Raw genomic sequence first — 21474 nt, forward strand, 5'->3', positions numbered from 1 at the left:
ATCGGAAGACAACTGCAACGCTACTGTGACTATCTAGCTTACAGACTTGAGGGCGCTTTCCATAGTCAACTTGGAAAGTTTATTTAATAGAAAAATAAAGTTAAAATCCTTCTTTTGTAGTCTTTGTGGGTAATGCTCTGCAGTAGCCCATGGGAAACAGAGGTTATGTGACTCAGCCTCTACTTATTTCCCAGCTAGCTGGGTCTAGGAATGCTGCCATCTGTGACCCTTTGCTCGTATCCATGAGACTGCTACTTTTATTTCAAGGGTGGTTTGTTACGCTAGGCAAAGTAGAAGGTTTAAGTAGCTCTTACATTCATGTCCCTCGCAGTGTTGCTTAGTAAAAGCCTACTTGCTCAGAATAGTCTACTAGCTCACCAGCATAACCCTCAAAATATACATCAGCATGGCAAAGGGAAGGAGGAAGAGTGGTGTGCCAGAGGACGGATATCATAACTGATATAACTGAGGCCAATTATGAGAAATAAACAGTTTGTGAGGCTGACCATGCATGCAACAGGCCATCCTACTCCTAAATATGGTTCTACTTGATTTGGCCTAAAATTAGGGCATGGAGCAAGTTAACTCTAGGGAAATAAAGCAAGCAGTGCTACTGGGGGGGTCATGACTGTTACATAGAGTACAGTTAACAGCTGTGCCCCACCATTCAGTCACCACTGAATTGGAGTGACACTTGTCAGGTTTTTTAATCATCTTAATAGAAAGGGAATGACTTAAAAAAAATCTCATCCCCGCTGTAGAAGCAGTCATAACTGACACTGCTGTCCCGATTCAGGTAGTAGATCTGAAGACCAGAAACCAGCAGCTGGACTCTGAAAATACAGAACTTAGCCAGAGGAACTCCAAAAATCAAGCAGATGTGCAGGATCTTAATCAACAGCTGGCAAGGGTGCTCAAGCAAAAGGAAAGGGAAGCGGGAAAATGCACCCTGGAAGAATGGGAAAAGGAGAGACTGGTACTGAAAGAGGAACTGGAAAACTCCAAAGTAAAGGTACGGGATTACGTGCTCTCTAACGGTATGAAACTGAACTCTTCGGAATGCACAGGTGCTGTGGAATTAGCATCCCTTTCTTGCGTGGTCTTTCAAAGCTGAACTTCCCCCAAGTACCAGCTGCAAACGTACATGCGTGCAGCAGTGGGGGTGGAAGGAAAGCGTGGCAGCAGCCAAAAGCAGGGAGGTGGAAGTGTGCAGGCTTGTCTCAAAAATGGAGCTTAGCGATGCTAAATATTTAACCTGCATTTTCCAGCATGCCTGTTCTGTTCAGTCCAGTGCCATCCCAGCTCTAACCCATGTCACTGGCTGCAGCATCCTCTGGCTAACCTTTGTTACTCTGCCTGTCTCCTAAGTTGAAATCTGAGCCTTTTACTTTTTGCAGTCATCAAATATGGTGTCTTCCTTGGAGGCGGAGCTGTCAAAAATGAAGGTTCAAGCTCATATACTGGAGCAGGAGAACCACATCCTCAAGCAGGAACTTGAGAAGTCAAAACAGGTATGGCATCCTCTTGAGTGCCATCAGGTAATGCTGGCTGTCTTCTGATGTGCCCTGCTCTTTTGCCCGAGTTGGAAATAGTTAATTTCTTTAAAGAAAGGTCATAACAGTAGGGGAATATAAATCCTCTTGAAACAGTTTCCGGGTACAACGCACAATTGTTCAAATAAGGTTGGTTTCACTTAGCCTTCGCCAAAAGGTCTTCCAGAGTAGTGATTCTACAAAGACAGGCTTTGACAATGAAGACAAAGATTTAAAGCTCTAATTAAGGAATAGACAGGGCTCTTCTAGTTTGTGCAGACGGGATAGGCAGGGGAACATTTTCCTGTGTAACTGGTGATACCCATATAACTCCGTTTAAGGACTGGTCTCTTCCAGCATGTCCTCTCGGAGAGACTTCCTATTGCTAAACTTATCTGGAGACTTTGACGTCTCACAACTTCTCCAGGAAATTATCCTCAGGGCTTGGTTATCGCCTGTATAGGCATGGTTCAATTGGCTGTAAATATATGCTAATAAACATAGGTAATGAAGGCTACAAATGAGTTAGCTCTCCTGATAAGGGCTCCACAAAGTAATTTTCTTTACTGTGTAAAGCACTCATTTGACACACCCAATGCTTAGGATAGATAACGGTCTTAAAAAGCAAAAGCAGATGAAGCCTATTCAGTAAAGAGTGGATCGTGGCTTGAGTGTAACTGAAGACGGAAGATTGAGTGAGCAAAGACAGGACAGCCCAGGAGAAGGCAGAGTGTTAAGCTAAAGCACTGTGTCAGATGGGAAGAGGATCGGAAGTCAGCAGTACAGGGTTTTTTTTTTTCCCCCTTTCACAGAAGAGGCAGGGAAAAGACCAGCCCTAAAGCAAATCCAAGGGATCACAGGGCAATTAGGAATCCTTAGCACTGCTGTTGCAGGAAGGATGCCCTGGATCATATGAACGATACTCGTATGGTCATTCGTACCAAACTGCAGTATGCTCCTCTCTCTTCCACCCTATCCGGAGCGGGATGCTTAGCCCGGAGGAGAAGAGAAAGCTTTGTGTAACGCTTGCATGCAAAATTCGGAAACGGCACACAAACACAACTGTGAGGGGTTTGTTTTCCACAGCTGCCGAGATGCCCTGATCTTTCTGACCTTCAAAATGAAGTTTCGAGTTTAATTACTAAAAACGAAAAGCTGCAGAAAGACAAAGAAGCCCTGAGTGAGGAATTAAACAGATGTATTGAGAAGGTATGAAAGAACTGCAAATCCACATCACTACCTACGTGCTGTAACGGGCTGTTACAATTCCTGTATCACTATCCGTATCACCCTAACCTGTAAAACTACTCTGGATTTTATCTCTTTTTTTTTTTTTCTTACCTTCAAGCCAGATAAAGGCTTAATTGCCACTGCCTTTTTTTCCCAGCTGGTCTTAAAGAGAAAGCTTAAATTCTGGAGCACGGCTTTACTGTAATTTGGTTACATAGAAAATTCCAAACATTGCAAGGAACAGAGGCCTGGATATAAATATTGCAGCAGGACAAGGAAGACAGTGTTCTTGCACTTCCATTGCAACTCTAACGTACTGTAACTCAGAACTCGAGCAGTGTAACTAACACTCACACTATAAATAATGATCCTGTTGTGTGGAGACTCAGGCTGGGAGCTGAGGGGTTTTTTTGCTCTCCTGTGTTTTCTTTGTGTAGCTGTAACTCCCTCTAGCTTAACTCTCCAAGTCAAATTGAGTTAAAGAAAATCCTGAATGAGTCAAGCTTACCGATGTAATCTTATTTCAGGTAGCTAAAGTAAGCTGCTTGGAGAATGCAGTTGGCAGCTTGAAGCAGGAACAGAAGTCCTGGGAACAGCAGAGTCAAACACTGAAAACACAGCTCACTGTGTCACAAGAAAAGGTATAACAGTGATTTTTGTTATAGCCCTAGATCAAAAACATTTTTTTTTAATCTCTTGTAGTGCTTTTCTCATAAAAAAAAAAAAAGCCCTCTTCTAATGTGTGCAAAGATGTCATGCAGCTAAGAATGGCCACTTTGATGGGCTTTCAAAGTGACATTCTTAAAGGACAAGAGGAAACTTGTGAAATGCAATGAGGGTTTTTTTCCCCAAGAATAAGCTATGTTGTTTTGCATCTACAGCCAAGTTCATTTTGCCAATTCATTCTGCCCAGTTATTCCTAAAATACTGCAGAGACTCTGCTGTTGCTCCCTGCTCTTCTGGCAGTGGCTCGTCTCTCACCAGGCAGGGGAGGGGAACGAATGGCTATCTGCTTGGCTAATTATGCTTGGGGTTTCTCGTTGGCCATCGGCTGCCAGGAAGAATAAATAATTCAAGAGAAATCTTCTCTTCCCAGCATAGCACAATAAATATGCGGGGGTGGAAGATGTGTCTCTGAATGCAGTATTGTGGCTGTATTCAAAGTGCACGGCTACTAATTTGGAACAAAGTCAGAAAATCATTTAGCGTTTTTAAAGGGGGCTGTCGGCATTATAAACTTCTTCGCTCCCTCCATCGGAGATCCTAGATGTGTGCGATATGTGGTGCATACACATCCTAGCAGACCGAGGTTACAAGAAATCTTGGCCCAGCAAATGCCAAGCTGTGTTCCTGCTTGTTACAGGTTCAGAGTCTAGACGAAACGCTGCAAAATACCAACCTTCAAATGTCCCGACTAAAGTCGGACTTACGCATGACGCAACAGGAGAAGGAAACTCTTAAACAAGAAGTGATGTCTTTACACAAGCAGCTGCAGAATGCCAATGAAAAGGTAACGGACCTCGGGTGCCTCAAAGTCAGTCAGCTTTGCACGCCAGGGTTTATGGACACTAGCTGCTGCTCTTCTGTAGCCAACTTATTTCTTTAGGTTGGCTTGTCCATTAAAAGGACACAAATAGTGCTGCAGACTTGGGCAAGCAGACTCAGAGTTATGCAACTATTGATTTTTTGGGTTTTTTTTAAACAAGTGATATAAAGCTAGTAATTTAAAAAAAGCTGAAAGGAGGTGGGTACAAAAGAAGCCCTATTTTAATGATGTTTTCTGTATTTAGTAGTTTACCGTTTTAAAATAGTTAGCTATAATTAGTCTTGTCAGACTGTGTGTAATGTGCGGATTTTAAACTTCTTTTTAAACTTATTTTAAGTTTTGAACACGAGGACAGGCAATGATCAGTCCATCTCCTGAGTCTCCATTCTTCCCTGAAAGAAATCTTATGCCAAAAAAAAAAAAATCTGTGGGCGATGTATGAATTTACACATATCAAAACTACAAACATATTAACAGTCAAACTAGTAATTGACAGGGGGATCTAATTTTCAGTCATACTTGTTTTTGAAAGGCACAGCATTATAGCAGCCTCTCTTAACTCATGAGGAACTGTAACTGAAGGAGCTGTAGACAGCAGTCTTGGGATTGGTATTATGAATTCAGTTACTAATTTGCTTGTTTGCCATGTAATTAAGGAATATTTAATGTCCACATGGAAAAGAGGCTGTTTCAGAATTGTACAACAGGAACTAAATTACAGCTATTACTGAATAATATATAATAGAGTTCTATTATTTGCTTGATGAGGCTGTGAAATGGAGCACAAATTGCTTTTTTGTGGTGTTGAACTCTGCGCACTCATATCAACCATTCTGGCGCACAGCTATTATCTGTGATTTCAGTCAAGGGAAGCACTTTGGTTTTGCGCTGTGATTAGCATGTCGGGTTTCTTAGTGGAAAACAGTGTGTAGGCTGGGAGGAAGACGGGAACCTTGCGACTTTAGAGTCTGCAGTTACTGAAAGCCTACTTAAAACCCACCTGAATAGAGAAAATGTCTGCTTCTTTGTTTAAGGCCTAACCTTGCAATTCTGTCTGTCTTAAGAATCGGGTTCTAGAACTGGCTGTGCCTTCCTCAGGGCTGCAGGACCAACAGAGGCAACTACACTGGGATGAACTGGACCAGCTGACGAAACAGGAGCAGCAGCTGCTCAGGCAGGAGAATGAGAGGCTGCAAAGAGAAGTCCAGAGCACTAAAACAGACCTGACTCACTCCAGGGAGAAGGTAACCTGAGCAAGGTGACAGATCACAGAGGCGGTCCCTGCGTGCTAGGCAAAACTTGTTTTGCAGTGGGTAATACAGGAGAGGAATGTTGCTCATTAGTTTTGAATACAAACATTTGCAGAAAGAATGCGTAATGGAATAGTTTTCCTTTACATCTGCACTGAGTATGCAGACGCTCTTAGGATGTTCTTTTCTAAAAGAAAATCCTGATAACTCTTGTCTAAGACTCTGGTCCACCTTTCAGTTAACGCCCTTCAATTTTTTCTTTCATAAAAACTTCTTAGTATTCCGAGCATTCTTCATGTCTGATTTCTTGGCTCACAGCAGTAGGCAGATTAGGAGGAAGAGGAAGGGAAAGACCTTTTATTGCTCAAAGCTAAAATGTCAAAAATACACCAGAATCTGCTATGAGTCCGAAATCGGTTGGTACTTGGTATTTTAGATTAAGTACATGCAATCTGATTTGTGAAGTGTCTGGAATGTTTTTCCACATTTGTTCATCTCTGGTCTCTTTAGATCAGACAGCTGGAATCTACTATCCTTTCCCTAAAGCACCAGAAGCACCAAAGCCAGTCAGGTATCGTCAAAGCCATAGAGCAAGAGAAATTAAGCTTGAAGAGGGAGTGTGAACAGCTTCAGAAGGAGTTGTCATCTGCAAACAGGAAGGTTAGTTTTTAGATGGTAAACGCGTGACTCACAGCAGTACTTCCATCTCTAAGAGCTAATGTGGTAAGCTGTAATTTTCTTTTACTCTGATCTTTGCGTTGTCTCTTATGAATCCCTGTCCCAAGGAGCTGACTGTCTTCTGTGCTTCTGCAGAGCCTGCAGGGTGGAAGTCTGTGCCCCTGTGCTGCAGGAACAGTACAAACAGTTCCGTGGTAGAACATGGGGACCATAAACAAAACGCAGCTTGCTCAAGTGCTCCGCAATACACAGCGCTCGTGTGCTAGCATTACCGCTTTTAGAGTAAAAATCAGTTACCCTGCCTATTCTTTGAAACTTGTCAAGAGACACAGTATAACATTGTCTTAGACATCACTTTCAGCAAAGCATTACTCTTGTCCAAATACTTATGTCTTTTAATCTTGAATTGTCTTGATGTGCAGTGATTCATGACTTGAATATTGGGGGGGAAAAAGCCCCACAGATAAAATGAGAAACTACTATCTTTCTAAGGAAACTTCTTGTCTTTAATAGATCAGTCAGATGAATTCTCTTGAACGTGAACTGGAAACCAGCTCAGAAAATGAAGGCCTAAGAAAAAAGCAAGTCAAACTGGATGATCAGTTAATGGAGGTACTTTTCAATCAGCGTTGACTGTACTGAATAGCATGGGGCTCTATCACTACCTCACTGAATCTATGAATGTATTTAAAAACAACTTCTAGATGTGTAGGAACAGAGGAAACTAATTGAAACTAGCAGAATTAATCTCCCCTGATGCCTGATCTCATCTTACATGATCAAGACGTTAGTGTGACAAACATGCTTCTCTGAAGCACGTTGTGGTTTATTGTTAATTCACGTAAGGCTGCAGATATAAAATAAAATAGCGAAGAAATTTGTTTCTCTGCTTGAGGCAAGGCTAACACTTTCCTCTTCCTTCCTAAAACATGTAACCTCAAGTTTCTTAACTAATATTTGCGTAATGCTGCTCTTAATGTAGAAACCTGTTCTTATTTACTATGGGAACCATTTGCTGAGTGGAAGCCTTGCTATCTTATCTAGATTGTGATAGAGTAACAATTTACACAACTTGCTGTTAATCTAAAGGCATGAGTGAAAACTTCAGTCGAGATTCTTCCAAAGCCTGCTGTAAGTGTGGATGTCTGTTCAGTACTGCTGGAGACAGATCATGCTGGACGTTGTGAAAACTGCCTAATTCTTAGGTGTCCGTGGTTACAGGAACAGGCAAGCTTAACTATGTTAAGTTAGTGTATCCCTTAAGGTCAGGCTACACCTCCGAGTTGTGTCTCAGCAGTCTTGCCTAAATTTGATGTCCTGAATTTGAGTTTAAAACATAATAGTTAAAAAAAAAAAATACAAAAACATAATTTCTACTTGTTCCATGAATCAAAGCATCTTCTAGATGAGGCTTTTACAACACTGTTTATTAAGACTTCATGTTTTTCATCAAGAGAGCAAATGGGAAACATAGTATATTCAGCATAACGTAATTAGCTGTAAAATTGTAAGAACTTGGATCAGAAAAGATGAGATTTTGACAAGTTACTGAAAAGACTGTTTATATGCCCTGCGCTTTTATTTATATAGTCTTAATTAAGCTTTGGGAAAATTCCAAACACTGTTAAACCCTTCAGTATAAACACCAAGCATGGAATTGCGTTTTCTCCTAAAATTTGTATTTCAAACATGCAGGACTCGTTACTCCTGATAACATTTTCCCAGCAGGTGTGTATAACATTCACTTAGCATTTTATGACTTCTAACTTTCTCTTTTGTGCCTGTTCTCCTTTTGTTCATGGCTAACCTGTCTAGAACTCAGTGGTTGGAACTAGCAGAGAAGGGTGCAGTTCTCTTTCTGAAATAGTGTGCGAAGGTAGAGCAATCATTTTCAATGTACTACCATAGCATGGAGAAAACATTTCTTTCTTTTATGGATTTTTTTTTTTAATTATTCCATGCATCTTTTAAGTAAAGAAGCCACTATTCATTTTAATGTAAAATTTTTACTTTGACAGCTCCACTAACTTCTTTGTGGTTAGTATATTGTGCAATTTGATTCCGTAGGCCAAGAAGTTGCATACTTCTAAGGCATTGCCATGAAAATGGAGAGAAATAATCAATCGCATTCAAAAGAATGAATGAAAAGTGGCTCAACCCCTTCCTTCTAACCCATTGACTGTGAGGCTTGAAGGTGTTTTCATATTTACCTCTGATATCTGCATGCTTTTTCACCAGACTGTCAAATGTTTTCCTTAATGTTAACTGATACGTGATCATACTCAGTGTCATCCCTAATAGTTTAGCAAGGTCATTATTGTTCCACTTTCTTCTACAGATGAATACAGCAAGACCGTATTGTTTTCATTAGCCACACAATTAGTATTTATTTTTAAGATGCCGTTAACATTAATTGACTGTTTCTTCAGCTCTTTCATTAGATACTTGTGGGCTTCACAACATTACACGAAATCCTAAACAAATTCCATCAAAAGCTCATTCTTTTACCGACAATATAAACAATAAAAATAATAGCTCCTTTAGACAAGTTGATTCAAGAGAACCTCCTGATAGCTTAAAAAATACGGAGTTTTATTTTAAAATACTTAAACCTATTTTCTGTTTACCTGGGCCAGCAGGCATGTACCGATGCTAACACGGCCAGAAGAGCTGCACCGCTATGAAAAATGCTTATAGTTGTTTACGCTATAGATGAACCCAGTAACTGAAATATGATTATGAATTGAGGCCTTAATTCTACCACTTGTGGAAGGAAAATTAAAATCACTAACATAATCTTATATGCCTTTCCCTAAGGGAACAGAGTAATGGTTTTGAGATAACAGGTGGCGAGGATTTTATGATGCGGTCAACTGAACTTTATGGGAAGAAAGTATTAATCTTATGCAAACTCAAGCTGCAAATCAGCTTGTCTGAAACATCAGGGGTTTTTATTGTACAGTTCTGGTCTTTTTTTAATATTATAAACTATTACAACTGTGAGCTAGTCTTACCTGGATTTTACTTTAGTCTAGAAAAATGCTAAACAGTCACATGAAACAATCTTAGCTTTTAGTATTGTCCGAAAGTTCATCTAATGCTGGGCCAGTTTATCTAACTTGGGCTCTCCTGGTTGCAATGCTACCATAGTAAGGTAATGCCAGAAATGCCTCTCTTCTAGCCCCGTTCACCCAGTAACTGTCATAGCATTGCTTGGGAGCAGCACTTAATTAAATGATGCGGGGAAGCTAAACCGTTTGGGACAAGTCTGTTCTGAGGTGCTTTTTTTGCTGTAGCAAGGACTCTTAGGAACGTGATCCTTTTGTCCCACGTGAGATGCCTAGTTTTACCAACTAAAAGACTTCTCCGGTAGTATGTATAACTTCACAAAGGACAACCAGTATGCATGAACTCTCTGTTGGTATATACTACCTTTACATTATGTAGACTTGCTGATGCATTCGCTAACTTTTTTTTTTTTTAGTGAAAGCAAGACTTAGTTTTGGAATTAAACTACTTCAGATTACTATATGCATCCATATCTCAAGGGCCCCTCTGGGTATACTTTTGCTTATGCAGCACAGACACTCGGGAGGTCTCCACACTTGCTATCAAACTCTGCTTGTGGCATGTCTTGAAATGAAAACTATAAAAATGTGTTAACATTTCTACAGTTAATAGTGAACATAAGGAAAGATATATGGGATTCTGAATACTGGATTCTGAATGTAATACAGCAGCTGGCATCAAATTACTTAAGTCATCATACATTACACTGAAAACTTGTTTTGCTTTTGAGGATGCTGCCTCGCCATCCTAGATTAAAGACTAGAAATAATCAGCACTGGTGGACAACTTCAGCCTGCCTCATGCTAGTGCTTTTATTTGTAAGTGGATACTATTTTTAGAAGAGCTGCTGGGATCAAGGTTAAAATTAAAAAGGACTGTTAAGTTAAAGCTCGCCACAGGCCCATTTAACTTTGACGGGATTTCATCAGAAAGTCAGTGAATTTATAATTCAGGTCTGAAATTATGAATCAAAGCTCAGATTCCTTTAGACTTCAACACTGCACATAAAGATGCATCTTTTTTCATTGGAAAGAGAAAAGCTGTCTATTTAGCCTCCCTTACTGAGTTCAGGCTTGTTTCTCTTGCGTACAAGAAATCGTTCAGGACTAACCTGATGTCTAGCGCATCACTAACAGGTACGTTGTATGAACGGCAGTGCTGCTTTCTCCTGATGGCTGATGTCCTTTACTCTTCAGATGCTCCACTCAAGCGCCAGTGTGATGCTTAGCCAATCACCGCACTCCCGGGAGCTCCAGCAGCAAGGCTGTGCTATGGTGCCCAAGGAACAGTTCCTGCAGCTCCAACACCAGCTACTACAAGCAGAGAGGAGGAGTCAACGTCTTCAGGAAGAACTTGAAAGTAGACCCTCTGAAACAAACATGCAACAGGTAAAGCTCTCGTTACTCTGCAGGTTACAACTTTAAAAGGATATCTGGTTAGTTTTCTTGTTTTTTTCAATTCTGATGAGATCCGTTCTCTGTTTATGCCAGTTCAAAAATTAAAATTAAAATTCATTCTATCAAAGATGTATACAAAACAAACCTTTGTAATTTAGCATATTTAGCTTGAGCCATAGCTTAATTCTGAAGTCCACTTAATCTTCTTGAAATAAAAAACACTCCTATCCACATTCAACTGGCTTTTCTCCTTCTGATCAACGTGCAATAACTGTTCATAGGTTTTGTTTTGTTTTCTTTACCTAATATCCATGTCTGGAACCATCGTTTTAAAAAATACACTACACCACATATTGCACAAACGCATATCCGTCACACAAAATACTAGTTTGGGCTGTCGCTGTCACATGGAGTTCTGTCAGCTGTAGTAGAGCAGAATACAAACAAATTCATGTTTTTTGTAAGGTCAGCCTGTCTTCATTATTTGGCCATATGACAAGACATTGTTTGGAGAACACTGTTACTGTTATACAGAAAGTTCAACGTTGGTATTTCTGAGGAAAAGCAATCTAATTCCAAGGAAGATTACAGACACTGCACATATTGGGCAAAACACTTTTAGTGTTTTGGGGTTTTTTTTCAACATGTAAAACTGAACTATAGGTGATAGGTAGAAAAGTTTGCATCTCCCATATAAAACTAAGCTTAGGGACCAGGCTTGCCAAATGAGTCTTAGAGATTCGGTTACTCTTTGAAGAAAAATCTCTAAAGCTTTGGCTCAGGCCATAGGTTTTAAAATAATATCACGACTTTATCTTATGAGAAAAGATAAAGCTCTAAATAACTTAGATAAAATGCTAACACTTTTATTAATCTGTTAGCAGAGAAAAAAACCTTTACATTTTAAACTTGGATTGGAGTTACACTTTAAAAAAAAAAGTAAAACCAAGACTTTGAAGCTCAAAAATCTCTGAACGTGTTAATAGGGTATTCTGGAAAAAAGGTACTATGGAGAGGAGTATATGCAGTAACAGTGTCTAAAGTTTCTAAAACTTGGAGTAAGAATTCTTTTTTAAGAAAGGCATAAAATCTAAAAGTTCCCCCCCAAAAAAAGAACTTAACCGCAAATAATATAGGATAAGTAAAAAGAAATCAATTGTAAGGTCCTCCCCCTTTCAGCTGAGTCCTGACAGAAGTGCATTACCACAGGCTAATGTACTTGGTCACATACAATGGAAAGTAGAGCGTGCACTTCAATTTTGAAATCAATAAAAGCCATATTACAGCAGTAGCATCTGCAAATGAATGTGCTGTGTATTGCATTAGGAGTGATGACTTTGTAATTTTGCCTTTGAAAGCATGAGAAACAATTTGCAAACTAGTCACATCCCGGAACTTGTAGTTCTACAGATAAATCACTTCTACATTTCCTGTAAAAGCTTTTATTCTGGAAAGCTTCATGAATTTAAAAATACTTTCAGAGAGGCTTTGCAAATATTTTCTGTCAATGTGCTAATGCACTTAATCCTTTTAATATTTTTTTTGCTTAAAGTGAATGGATATTCTGGTTTATAACATCTCCTACAGCTTTTTTCATGGGCTTTACTGGATAACTTTCTAAAATCATTATTAAACACATGCATTCTACAACTATAAACGAGGCCAAATTTGTTTTAGTTTGTCTCAACTTCAACATTTCTGTAAGCACATCTTGCTTTAATTCTCACTGATTTTTCTTCATCATCCTGATTTCTAGGGTTAACATTTAGTTGAGCTTATGTCCATTTTAATGTCCCCTTTAGCACCTTGAAAAATTGCATCCTAATCCCTCTTCATCATCTTTTCACCAGTGAGTACAACGTCAGGTTACCCATGCTTTCTGTGTAAACTTAATCATCTAGTTTTCCTGCTGCTGCTTTGCACTTTGCAGCTTTCTTAGATCCCGAGTCCTTCTGTGTAATAAGGTATCCAAAGTTATCCCCCTCCTTTTTGGAATTATTTTATGTTCCTCATGCTTTGCAATTTTCCTTGCTTTTTGATTATTGCTATGGTGGTCTGTGCTCTCATTCATTTTACAGTCAGTCTTGAGCTATTGCCCTCCAAAGACTACTGTCATATGTTCAAATTTCACTAAATTAAAACTCCTGAGCCTTTTCTACTGTGTTAACCTGTCTGGACTCTTCTGAATTCCAAATGACTGCTTCTGCTGTGTGCAGTGCTGTGATTCTTACCTGCTGCACAGTAGCAATTGCTGCACTTGTTCTCATACTCCTTACTCAATAACTAGATTTGGGAGCCTGTTAATGACCCAATATTTTCCTAAGTTCTCTTAGAACTTCTGCCAACCAATATTTTCGTTCAGAGTACTTAGAGTTGCTCAACTTCCCCCTTCTTCAGCACTTTATTTCAAAATTCAAATCACCTCTGACCAACAGCTTGTTCACCTGTCTCAGGAAAAGACTTACAACTAGGTTTAAAATAGAAATGCAAATAAGTTTTCAAAGGAGGCCAGTTGGACTACATTCTTCACAAATGCTATGCGGCAATCTGAGATTTTATATATATATGTGTGTGTGTATGTATATAGTGGCAGATAATTTCCTCTAAGAAATTTAACTGCTTTGCGAATTGCAGTTAATCACGGCCACTGATCTTTTTAAATCCCCCAAAAACATGGATGAGCCATCTGAAGAGTCCTTACATTTGGAAAATGCATCCTGAATATCTCCTCAATTGCATATGTGTAGTGCCAATACTAATGTTTAGAGAAATATAATCTGTGATACTCTGCATGTTTTCTTTTGTGTGTGGTTTTTGTTTGTCTTGCGTTGCTTGCTTCGCTTGTTTTGGTGGTTTGCTTTAACTAAGTATACGTACGTATTTAAAAGAAAATCTGGATATCAGGGTGAAGTATCCCACTTGCCTTCTTTCTCTAGGCCTTGCTACCGGAGCAGCGAGCAGTGCATGCAGATTCCTACCGGAGGATCGGGCACCTCTGACAGCTTGGCTGCTTATGATCTCATTCCTTACCATGATAAACACACACAAACACACGAACTGGCATAAGCTGAGAAACTTGAGGATCAAATTATTTTGTGCTTTTTCTAGGGGGAAAAAAAAAGTCTCCACAGTGTTATTTCCTATTTATTTGTCTAGAAGCTATTTTGTGAAAATTCATAAGCTGTCTTTTTTAATTTGTTACAAATACTTTTTATTTATGTTATTTAAAATGTGGAGTTGTTCAGTGTGGAAAGAGACTATTTTTCTCAAATGGTACTAATTTTATATGAGATTGGAAGAAAATCTGGGGTATTTATACTGCATTTTTGTACAAGATGTATAAACTTTTTAACAGGGAAAGACGACATTTTTGATGTAAATGAAAAATAAAACTTTTTTTAAACATAATGCCTCTTGTCTTAATAGTATCAATAGTTTCGGCTTTATGAACAAGAATTAACAAATTTTAGACAAAATATTTGTCTTTGATATTGAGGATTGTCATATTAGGACTTCTGGGAAAGATTTGTAATAGGGGATGTACTTGAGTACAGATACTCAGCTTCTCTTTAGCAGATGTACCTGCACATTTAAGAAAAGAATTTGCATAGTACATGGGCATATTCTACTGCTGTGGCCATAAAGTAAAAAGGCAGTGCCAGAAAAGGGAAAATGATTAACACGCTTGTTTCTTGGATAACATTCCTTAGTGGTTCTTCTTTTTGTCTTGAATTACTAGATTAAACTAGATTTTTAATACTTTAAGAGGCCAGCAAAACACCTCTTTAAGGCCTATGATTTGTCTAGTTGGGAGCCATGAACCATTTCAGCTGTTTGCTTTCAGAGATCTTTTTGCTTCTATCTTTCTAATGACCTTAAAGCTAATGCCTGAGCTGGCTTCTGTTAAACATGAAATAATATGAAGTTGGAATAATCTCAAATCAACTTTAAGCCAAGAAACAGGATCACAGGTATTGAGACCACTAATTCTTAGTTTATACTTAACTACTCGCTCAAGGCTTCTGCAACCACTATGAAGTGTAATAGTCAGCCATGTTTTTGAATTCCAGTCAAATTATAAATCATAGCAGCTCAGGATAACTTGGCTAGAAAGTCCCCTGCAAGTTCTGATTAGTAGTACTTTTCTAATCTGGAAAAATATCCAGTCCAGCAACACTGTAAAACTGTTTTCTACACAACTCTTCTTTCAATTTTCTCACAAGCCGAATGAGCAGAGAAACCAAAAAATCCCATAATAGACTTAAGGATTTCTGGTGTTACAACAAATAAAATGTTGAGTGGCCTGCAATCAATCCCCTAAGGGGATCTTTCTACAGTGGTTTAGACAAGCAACTACCTACCTGAAATGCTCCTCCCTCAGTTTTTCATTTATCCTCCCCCGCATGTGTGAAGGTACTTTGGTTTTGAAGGCATTTTGTTTCGGGGAGAAGGTTAGTGCTTTCTCAAAGTTAAGCTTCTCAGATGACTTCCTAGAATTAGAGTAACAAGCTAGCATTAAAATAAAGAATCCCTTTCCCTGCAGTCAGCGTCTAAAGTTCCCAAATACAAACAAGCTTTCTTGTAGTTCCTGGTTTTTCTAATTTATTTGGGAAAATTTCATTCAACTGTTGGTGTAACGGGCACTCTCATGACACTGAGTTACTATGCTTTTAGTTAGACCATCTGTTACCTCATTGAAGAAAAAGAGCAAAAGCATTGTAGAGTTACTATTTGGAAACATCAGTTATCAACAACTAATCTAAAAAAAAAAGTAAAAAATTGAGTTTGGGATAATAGCATCCTACTTTTTAGGATATTACTCAATTTCAAGGGGCCTTTGGCATGGGAGAGCTATACTGTCAAACTAACATGCCCTTATGACTTCAGCTGCATTTTTTTCTATAATTGTTAAGATTTTGATTGGTATTTTGTTTCCCACATTCAACAGAAATATGGCTGTACCTAAGAACCAGAAAAGGGAACTATCTAGATCTGACTAACACAGTTAAGACAGAACTTGGAATTTTATATCAATTTTTCCTAGATCTGGTAATCTCAAGTGTAACTCGGACTTGGAAAACTAGTTCAACGCTGCGAGTGTCCTTGAAATATTGCCATAACATTTTGCTTCCATGAATGGTTTATTAATTTGGTCGACTCTTTAAAATAGACTCACATGTGGAGTGCCAGCTATTTTCTTAAGCATAAACTGAAAAAAAGGACTGGTGAATGTGAACTGATTTTTGTTAACTGATTCTTACATAAATGTTGCTTTCCAGGGGGGTCACGAGCAGCTTCTAAAAATGATGGAAGGACGTATGATGGATGTCGAACAGAAACTAAGGCTTGTGAAGAGGCTTCTCCAAGATAAAGTAAATCAGCTGAAAGAACAAGTAAGCATTCTTACTCTCTTCCTCAAATCGTCCCCATTACTTCTGTAAACAACTAAGTGGGCAAAAGCTGCCAAGCCATTCTTGTTTAGAAGAAAGTTAAAGGTGCTTTCCTTTTTCTTTTAATGCTTCTGAGCTAAAGGATGCCATATTTGCTCAAAAATTCCTAAAACTCCAAACTGGGGACTGAATCCACCACTCATTAATTTCCAAAAAGCTATGCTTGTTTGGTATGCTGATGCACTTAGTCCGGAAACAAACATCAAATTCCGACCAAGTATCCTAACTGGAAAAGTTGCTTAGAAAAGGAGGAAAAAGAACTTCCTGAAGAATACAGACAGGATTACTGTACAATTATTGATTTCTCGACGCCCCCTGCCCCAACACACCCTTTGCTTGACACGGTTTTGGGGTTTTTGATCTTGCCCTGGTCTGCCGTCTTCGGAAGTCCTCAATAGTGTAGGAAAAGGTGGCTTTTGAACACTTGGACAAGCGTGATGTGATAACAGTATCTGTTTTCTACTGAGGTACAGTCTCCTCTTTCACGTTAAGGAAGTGCTATGCTGACAGGGTCTCCTGCCAAAGGGCTGTTCCCAAAAGCACGTAGACAAGTGCTAGGCTGCTCCCCCCAATTAGAGAGGAGGAGCTGGTGGTCCAAACCTCGGAGGAAGTATCTCTGTGGGATCCCTGGGCTTGTGGATCCTCTTGTGAACTAGACTTAATCCTTAGAGGACAAATGCTATAAAGCAGTACTCATCTGACAAGATCAATTTGAAGCCCTCTATCATCTGCCTGATCTCCTTACAAAGTCTTTCCAGTTTCAAAATATTCATAGTATCTATAAAGACTCCACAAACATATAATTTTTTTAACAAAGAAAAATAAAATGAATGGGTGGGTTGTCTTCCTTTGAGTTACAATAAACACATTCACCGACTTTCCCAGCACTGTTCTTGCTTTTAATTTTTCATTTTGCTTTTAATTTGCTGAGTAATTATGTTCTATTCACAATTCAGCTTTCCAAGAACACTAAAGCAGATGCAATGGTCAAGGATCTCTATGTTGAGAATGCACAACTGCTGAAGGCTTTGGAGATGACAGAACAGCGGCAGAAAACTGCTGAAAGGAAAAACTATTTACTAGAAGAAAAAATTGCCAACCTCAATAGAATAGTAAAGAACCTGGCATCCCCATCATTTAATTCAGCATCTGAGATAAGGTCATAGCAAAGCCATTAAGTCTGCCACAGTCCCCATGCACTTTACTGAAATGTTAACATTTCAGCTTTTCACTGTGTTGCCTTTTTGTATTGATGAATTTTAGTTAACAGGTGCCTCCAAGGAGAGGACAGAGCTAAATCCCAAACCGGACACTGCCAAAAGAGAACTTTTGTTTATTCCCAAACTGGTTTTCTGCTGAGTTTTGCCTAAAAGTAATCTTCACTGTGTAAATATTTTGATACTTTGGTTTTAATTTAAAATATAAATTCTGAATTTACTGTACTGAATCGATTATTCCTGCCTAGATTGAAGCCAAGGTCTAATGCAAACTTACTGAATTCAAAACTTTAAAGTATTTTTGGCTTTCTAGGATACTTCATAGTCCAAACCTAGTAATATTGATAGGTCAGTCTTCGACACTGTCAGTATAATTGCTGTTGAAAGCAAGACTTTCCTGATACGGTCTGTGTCCTGCAAACCGGTTCTGGTTTCTGTAAAGCAATATGCTCCACCTTACGGATTAGGCTTCTGGGTTATTCTTTGTGGCTGTTTCTCTGCAGAGCTCAGAAAAAAGTTTTCTTAAAAATATGTAAATGGACTACTGCCTCCAACTAAGTGTAACAGTATTTCATCTGAAGAAATTTCCCAGCTGGCAAATAAAGACTACTACTTTTTTTTTTTTTAAGCTGTGCTGCCAGACAACTTAAAAATTGTAGAGGCCTTAATTTTTTTGTATGTGGAAATAAGTTATACTAAACAAAGGAAGAGTCGCTAAACAGAAGTGAAGATGTGAGTTTTGTTTATATAATTTTTAAATTCAGTAAAGCAGTGGAGTATGTTCATTAAACAACTGGCAGAAGAATGAAGAGGGGGACTTGAATGATTTCTTCAGTGAAATCCTGTCACTAGGCCTCACAAACATGGACCTTTGCCATTAATGCAGTGTTCGTTTTGACCTGAGTGATAATTTGGAAAGGCCTGTCTTTTGTAGTAGATCCTAGTACAGAATCTAAGTTTGTAATTAATTGTGAAGAAACATATTCAATGTGAATATGAAGAACTCAGGGAATAACAGCCTAAATTAGCTTCCTTCAACGTTATAAATGTGGATATTGATGTCAATAGATGAAGATAAATGTGCATTAGGAAAAGCAGGATCAACCAAATTGTATTTGGATGAGTATTACCTTAGTACTCCTTGACCAACATGCAGAAATGCTGCAGTCATGAAGGTCAAAGAGCATCAAGGTTTGTAATGACAGGCAATACCTCCTGTTTGATCAGCCGATGAGGCTAGGGAAATGCAGGTTTTCTGGGAACACCTTCAAGACTGAGACGGGTCTGACACAGAAGCAGCTGAGTAAGAGCTTGCATGCTCACATGCTTGTATATAACCTATTACTGCAAATAGTCCCAATGCCCTACAACCGCCTTGCCTCCATCGGACCAGTAAGACACATTTAAATAATGTAAATAAAACTGGTGAAAGGGGCCACACTGGCAATACTTGAAACTGGACCTCTCTAAATATGCATGAACTGAGAACGCAGAGGAAGAGGGTGAGATGTTTTGTCTCTGAGACCGCTAGCAAGGTGACAATTCTGACAGCACCTGTAATGAGCCAAAAGTCCCCCAGAAACTGGGACGATACTGCCTATGAGCTGTGGAGTAACCTATGGAAAATGACTTTCACTTGGTACTGATTAGCATGTGGCTACAGGGGATGCTATCTACGTCCACGTGGTTACTTACCGATTTTGGAGGGTTGAGGGACAGAACTAAACGTGCAGGGTACGACTTCCTCTTCTCCTCCCCCTCCTCCTCCATTGCTTTATGCAGGCGATATAGTGGAAATGGAAATACAATCACGTAGGAAGAACATGTTGGAGTATCACAAAGTCCTTCTAAATTATTTCACTGCTATGCTATTCTAAATGCCTGTACTGGGTATTTCTCTAAGTAATCTCAAATTCAGGGATTTACATATCCCATTTTTCAGAGGCTGCAACCATTTTTTTTCACAAATTTGAAATGTGTCAGATTGACAAATTGCATTGATATAAATCAGAGCTTTTAAAAACTTGAAGTAGCGAGATCTTGTTTCTTTTACTATTGATCAATAAGTGGTATCAGTTATAAGAAATCTTGGGGTGGGGTGGGGGGGTGTACCAGGGCTGCATGTTAGCAACAGGGTAGTTGAGCACACCCTAAAACTATGCCGATGCTATGGAAATTAGCAAAGTTTCAAAATACTTCCAGGAAACAATGTAAATGAGGTTCAGATGATCAGAATGGTATTTGGAAAAATATCATGAGCTAGCACATTGTAACACTACTTCATATCTTGACCTAGGTTTACTTCTAATGCTCAGTATGTGACCAGAGTCTGAACGCTGAACAGAGAGAATGAGTACTTCACTTAAACTGTTGTGGAATTAATTTCACGTTACTCCATTTTAAAGGCTAGACTACTTAACTAATTCTTTTAATCTCCCGGTAGTTACCAGGTTTTTATAAACCAAACATACAGACATTTCTAGAGCACAGTACCAAAAAGGGAGCCCAGGTGTTGGAATAGAAGGGAGAAACAGAGAAAAGGGATTTTGCCTTCTCTCTTTCTCACCCTTACCCTACCTTGCTCTACTTTTCTTTCACTTAGCTTCAAGAAACTAACCTAGCCGCAGGAAAGAGGAGGAGGAGAAGGGGGAAAATGTTTGGTAAATATTTTTTAGACAAAACACCAATTTCACTGGAATACTTGTGTGCAGTAATTCTCAGAAGTGCCTTTTGTAATTATATATTCTAGAGCCTTTCTGTACTGTACTGTTTTTGTTGCTACAGGACAATTCAGGACAATCCCTTCCCAAATGGAGGGAACACAGAGAAAGGTAGTGCTGCTTACAAACAGTGTCATGTCGCTTATTGGTTCATCGTGTCAGCTCAGAAGCTAAGCAGCTAGTTTTACAAAGTCCAGGCTACTGAAAATAAGCATATAAACACGTACGTTATTAAGCATTAGCAGTCTTTTGTGCATGAATGTCTCTTCCTATGCAGTATAGGCATTTTAAAGATACCAAAGTATTTAATGGGATTGTACCAGTCAAAAGTCACTGAATTTCTAGGCCTCATTCATACAACAGGTCTTGCCAATTAAGATGTTAACTGCTTTATTACCAGAAGGTGTTTTAAATGTTTTCAACTCTTGCTTTATGAATCACTGTGAAAATAAAGGCACATGGAAATCTCGGGTTGGGAGTTTTGAAAGAGGAGAAACCCCCAAGTTAAATTTATGTGTACTGAAGTCACACAGTTGAAGTGCTACTTGTCAATTTAGAATGATTTAAAGGTATACGTTGTTGCACATTCTCCAATTACTAGTTTAAACACAAGGAAAATTGAATTCTTTGAATTCTGATTGGAAAAAAAGAATTGTAACATATTTGATTTTAGCCAGATTATATGTAAGGTAGAGCAGGGGACAGTCTGGGTCTATCAAGAGTAAAATCCTTTCGTTTACTTTCAGCAAATGACATCACTGTCTCTCAGGTTTTCCATCATTTACAGTCTCCTGTTCGGTGTCAGATGCTGTTGTTTCACGACAAATGACTTCTGTATAAATGAAAACAATTGTATATTTTTTTCTATTGAGTTTGTTTTGTTCTAGTGTAATATATTGTCCTTACAACATCATGTAAAACTAAAAGATGAACCAACTTACACATTATTTATAATGAATGTTAAAAAAAATAATACATTACTGTACGATCCATGCTTGTGTCTTGTTTTTTATCCAACATGAAAATATTTCAGTGTCTTCCCATGGAAGTTGTAGGTACTTCAAGTAGCATCTGCGAATTCGTCAAATGCGTACACAAAGCTATAATAATAAAAAGGACAGTTTGGCAGCTACTAGAAGCAGCTTCTTCCATTATGCAAGTATAAAATTGGCTGAAGTGTAAAAAGCTGACAGGCAGCGAACACGCCTCTTCGCTTATTTTCAAGCACACCCTGCCCTCACCTTAAGCTGCATACCTATTCGTCACCTTTACAGGGAAAATACCGAGTGCTTCTCGGATGCCCCTCCTGTTTAACCTTCTAAAACTTGCTCTTGTGGTAACGGGCGTGGAAGGCGGGGCGGCGGGTACCTGCTGGAAGCACGAGG

General features: G+C 39.0%; 1 protein-coding gene across 2 annotated transcripts in view; it reads left to right on the top strand.

The window, feature by feature from the left end:
- NIN (ninein (GSK3B interacting protein)) overlaps window positions 1–17318 on the top strand; it is a 55812-nt gene extending 38494 nt beyond the window's left edge. The window contains exons 19-29 of one of the 2 annotated variants that reach the window (XM_009322928.1): window positions 797–1012; window positions 1398–1511; window positions 2619–2741; window positions 3290–3403; window positions 4126–4272; window positions 5373–5552; window positions 6069–6218; window positions 6750–6848; window positions 10502–10693; window positions 15982–16095; window positions 17109–17318. In XM_009322928.1, coding sequence (XP_009321203.1) covers window positions 797–1012; window positions 1398–1511; window positions 2619–2741; window positions 3290–3403; window positions 4126–4272; window positions 5373–5552; window positions 6069–6218; window positions 6750–6848; window positions 10502–10693; window positions 15982–16095; window positions 17109–17318 — 1659 coding nt within the window. Of the gene's footprint in view, window positions 1–796; window positions 1013–1397; window positions 1512–2618; window positions 2742–3289; window positions 3404–4125; window positions 4273–5372; window positions 5553–6068; window positions 6219–6749; window positions 6849–10501; window positions 10694–13638; window positions 13702–15981; window positions 16096–17108 lie in introns of those variants that run through there. The other variant, XM_009322929.1, reaches the window with a different exon arrangement.
- Window positions 17319–21474: the final 4156 nt, after the last annotated feature.

Source organism: Pygoscelis adeliae, unplaced genomic scaffold (genome assembly GCF_000699105.1).
Source record: "Pygoscelis adeliae isolate BGI_AS28 unplaced genomic scaffold, ASM69910v1 Scaffold314, whole genome shotgun sequence".
NCBI classification, from domain to species: Eukaryota; Metazoa; Chordata; class Aves; order Sphenisciformes; family Spheniscidae; genus Pygoscelis; species Pygoscelis adeliae.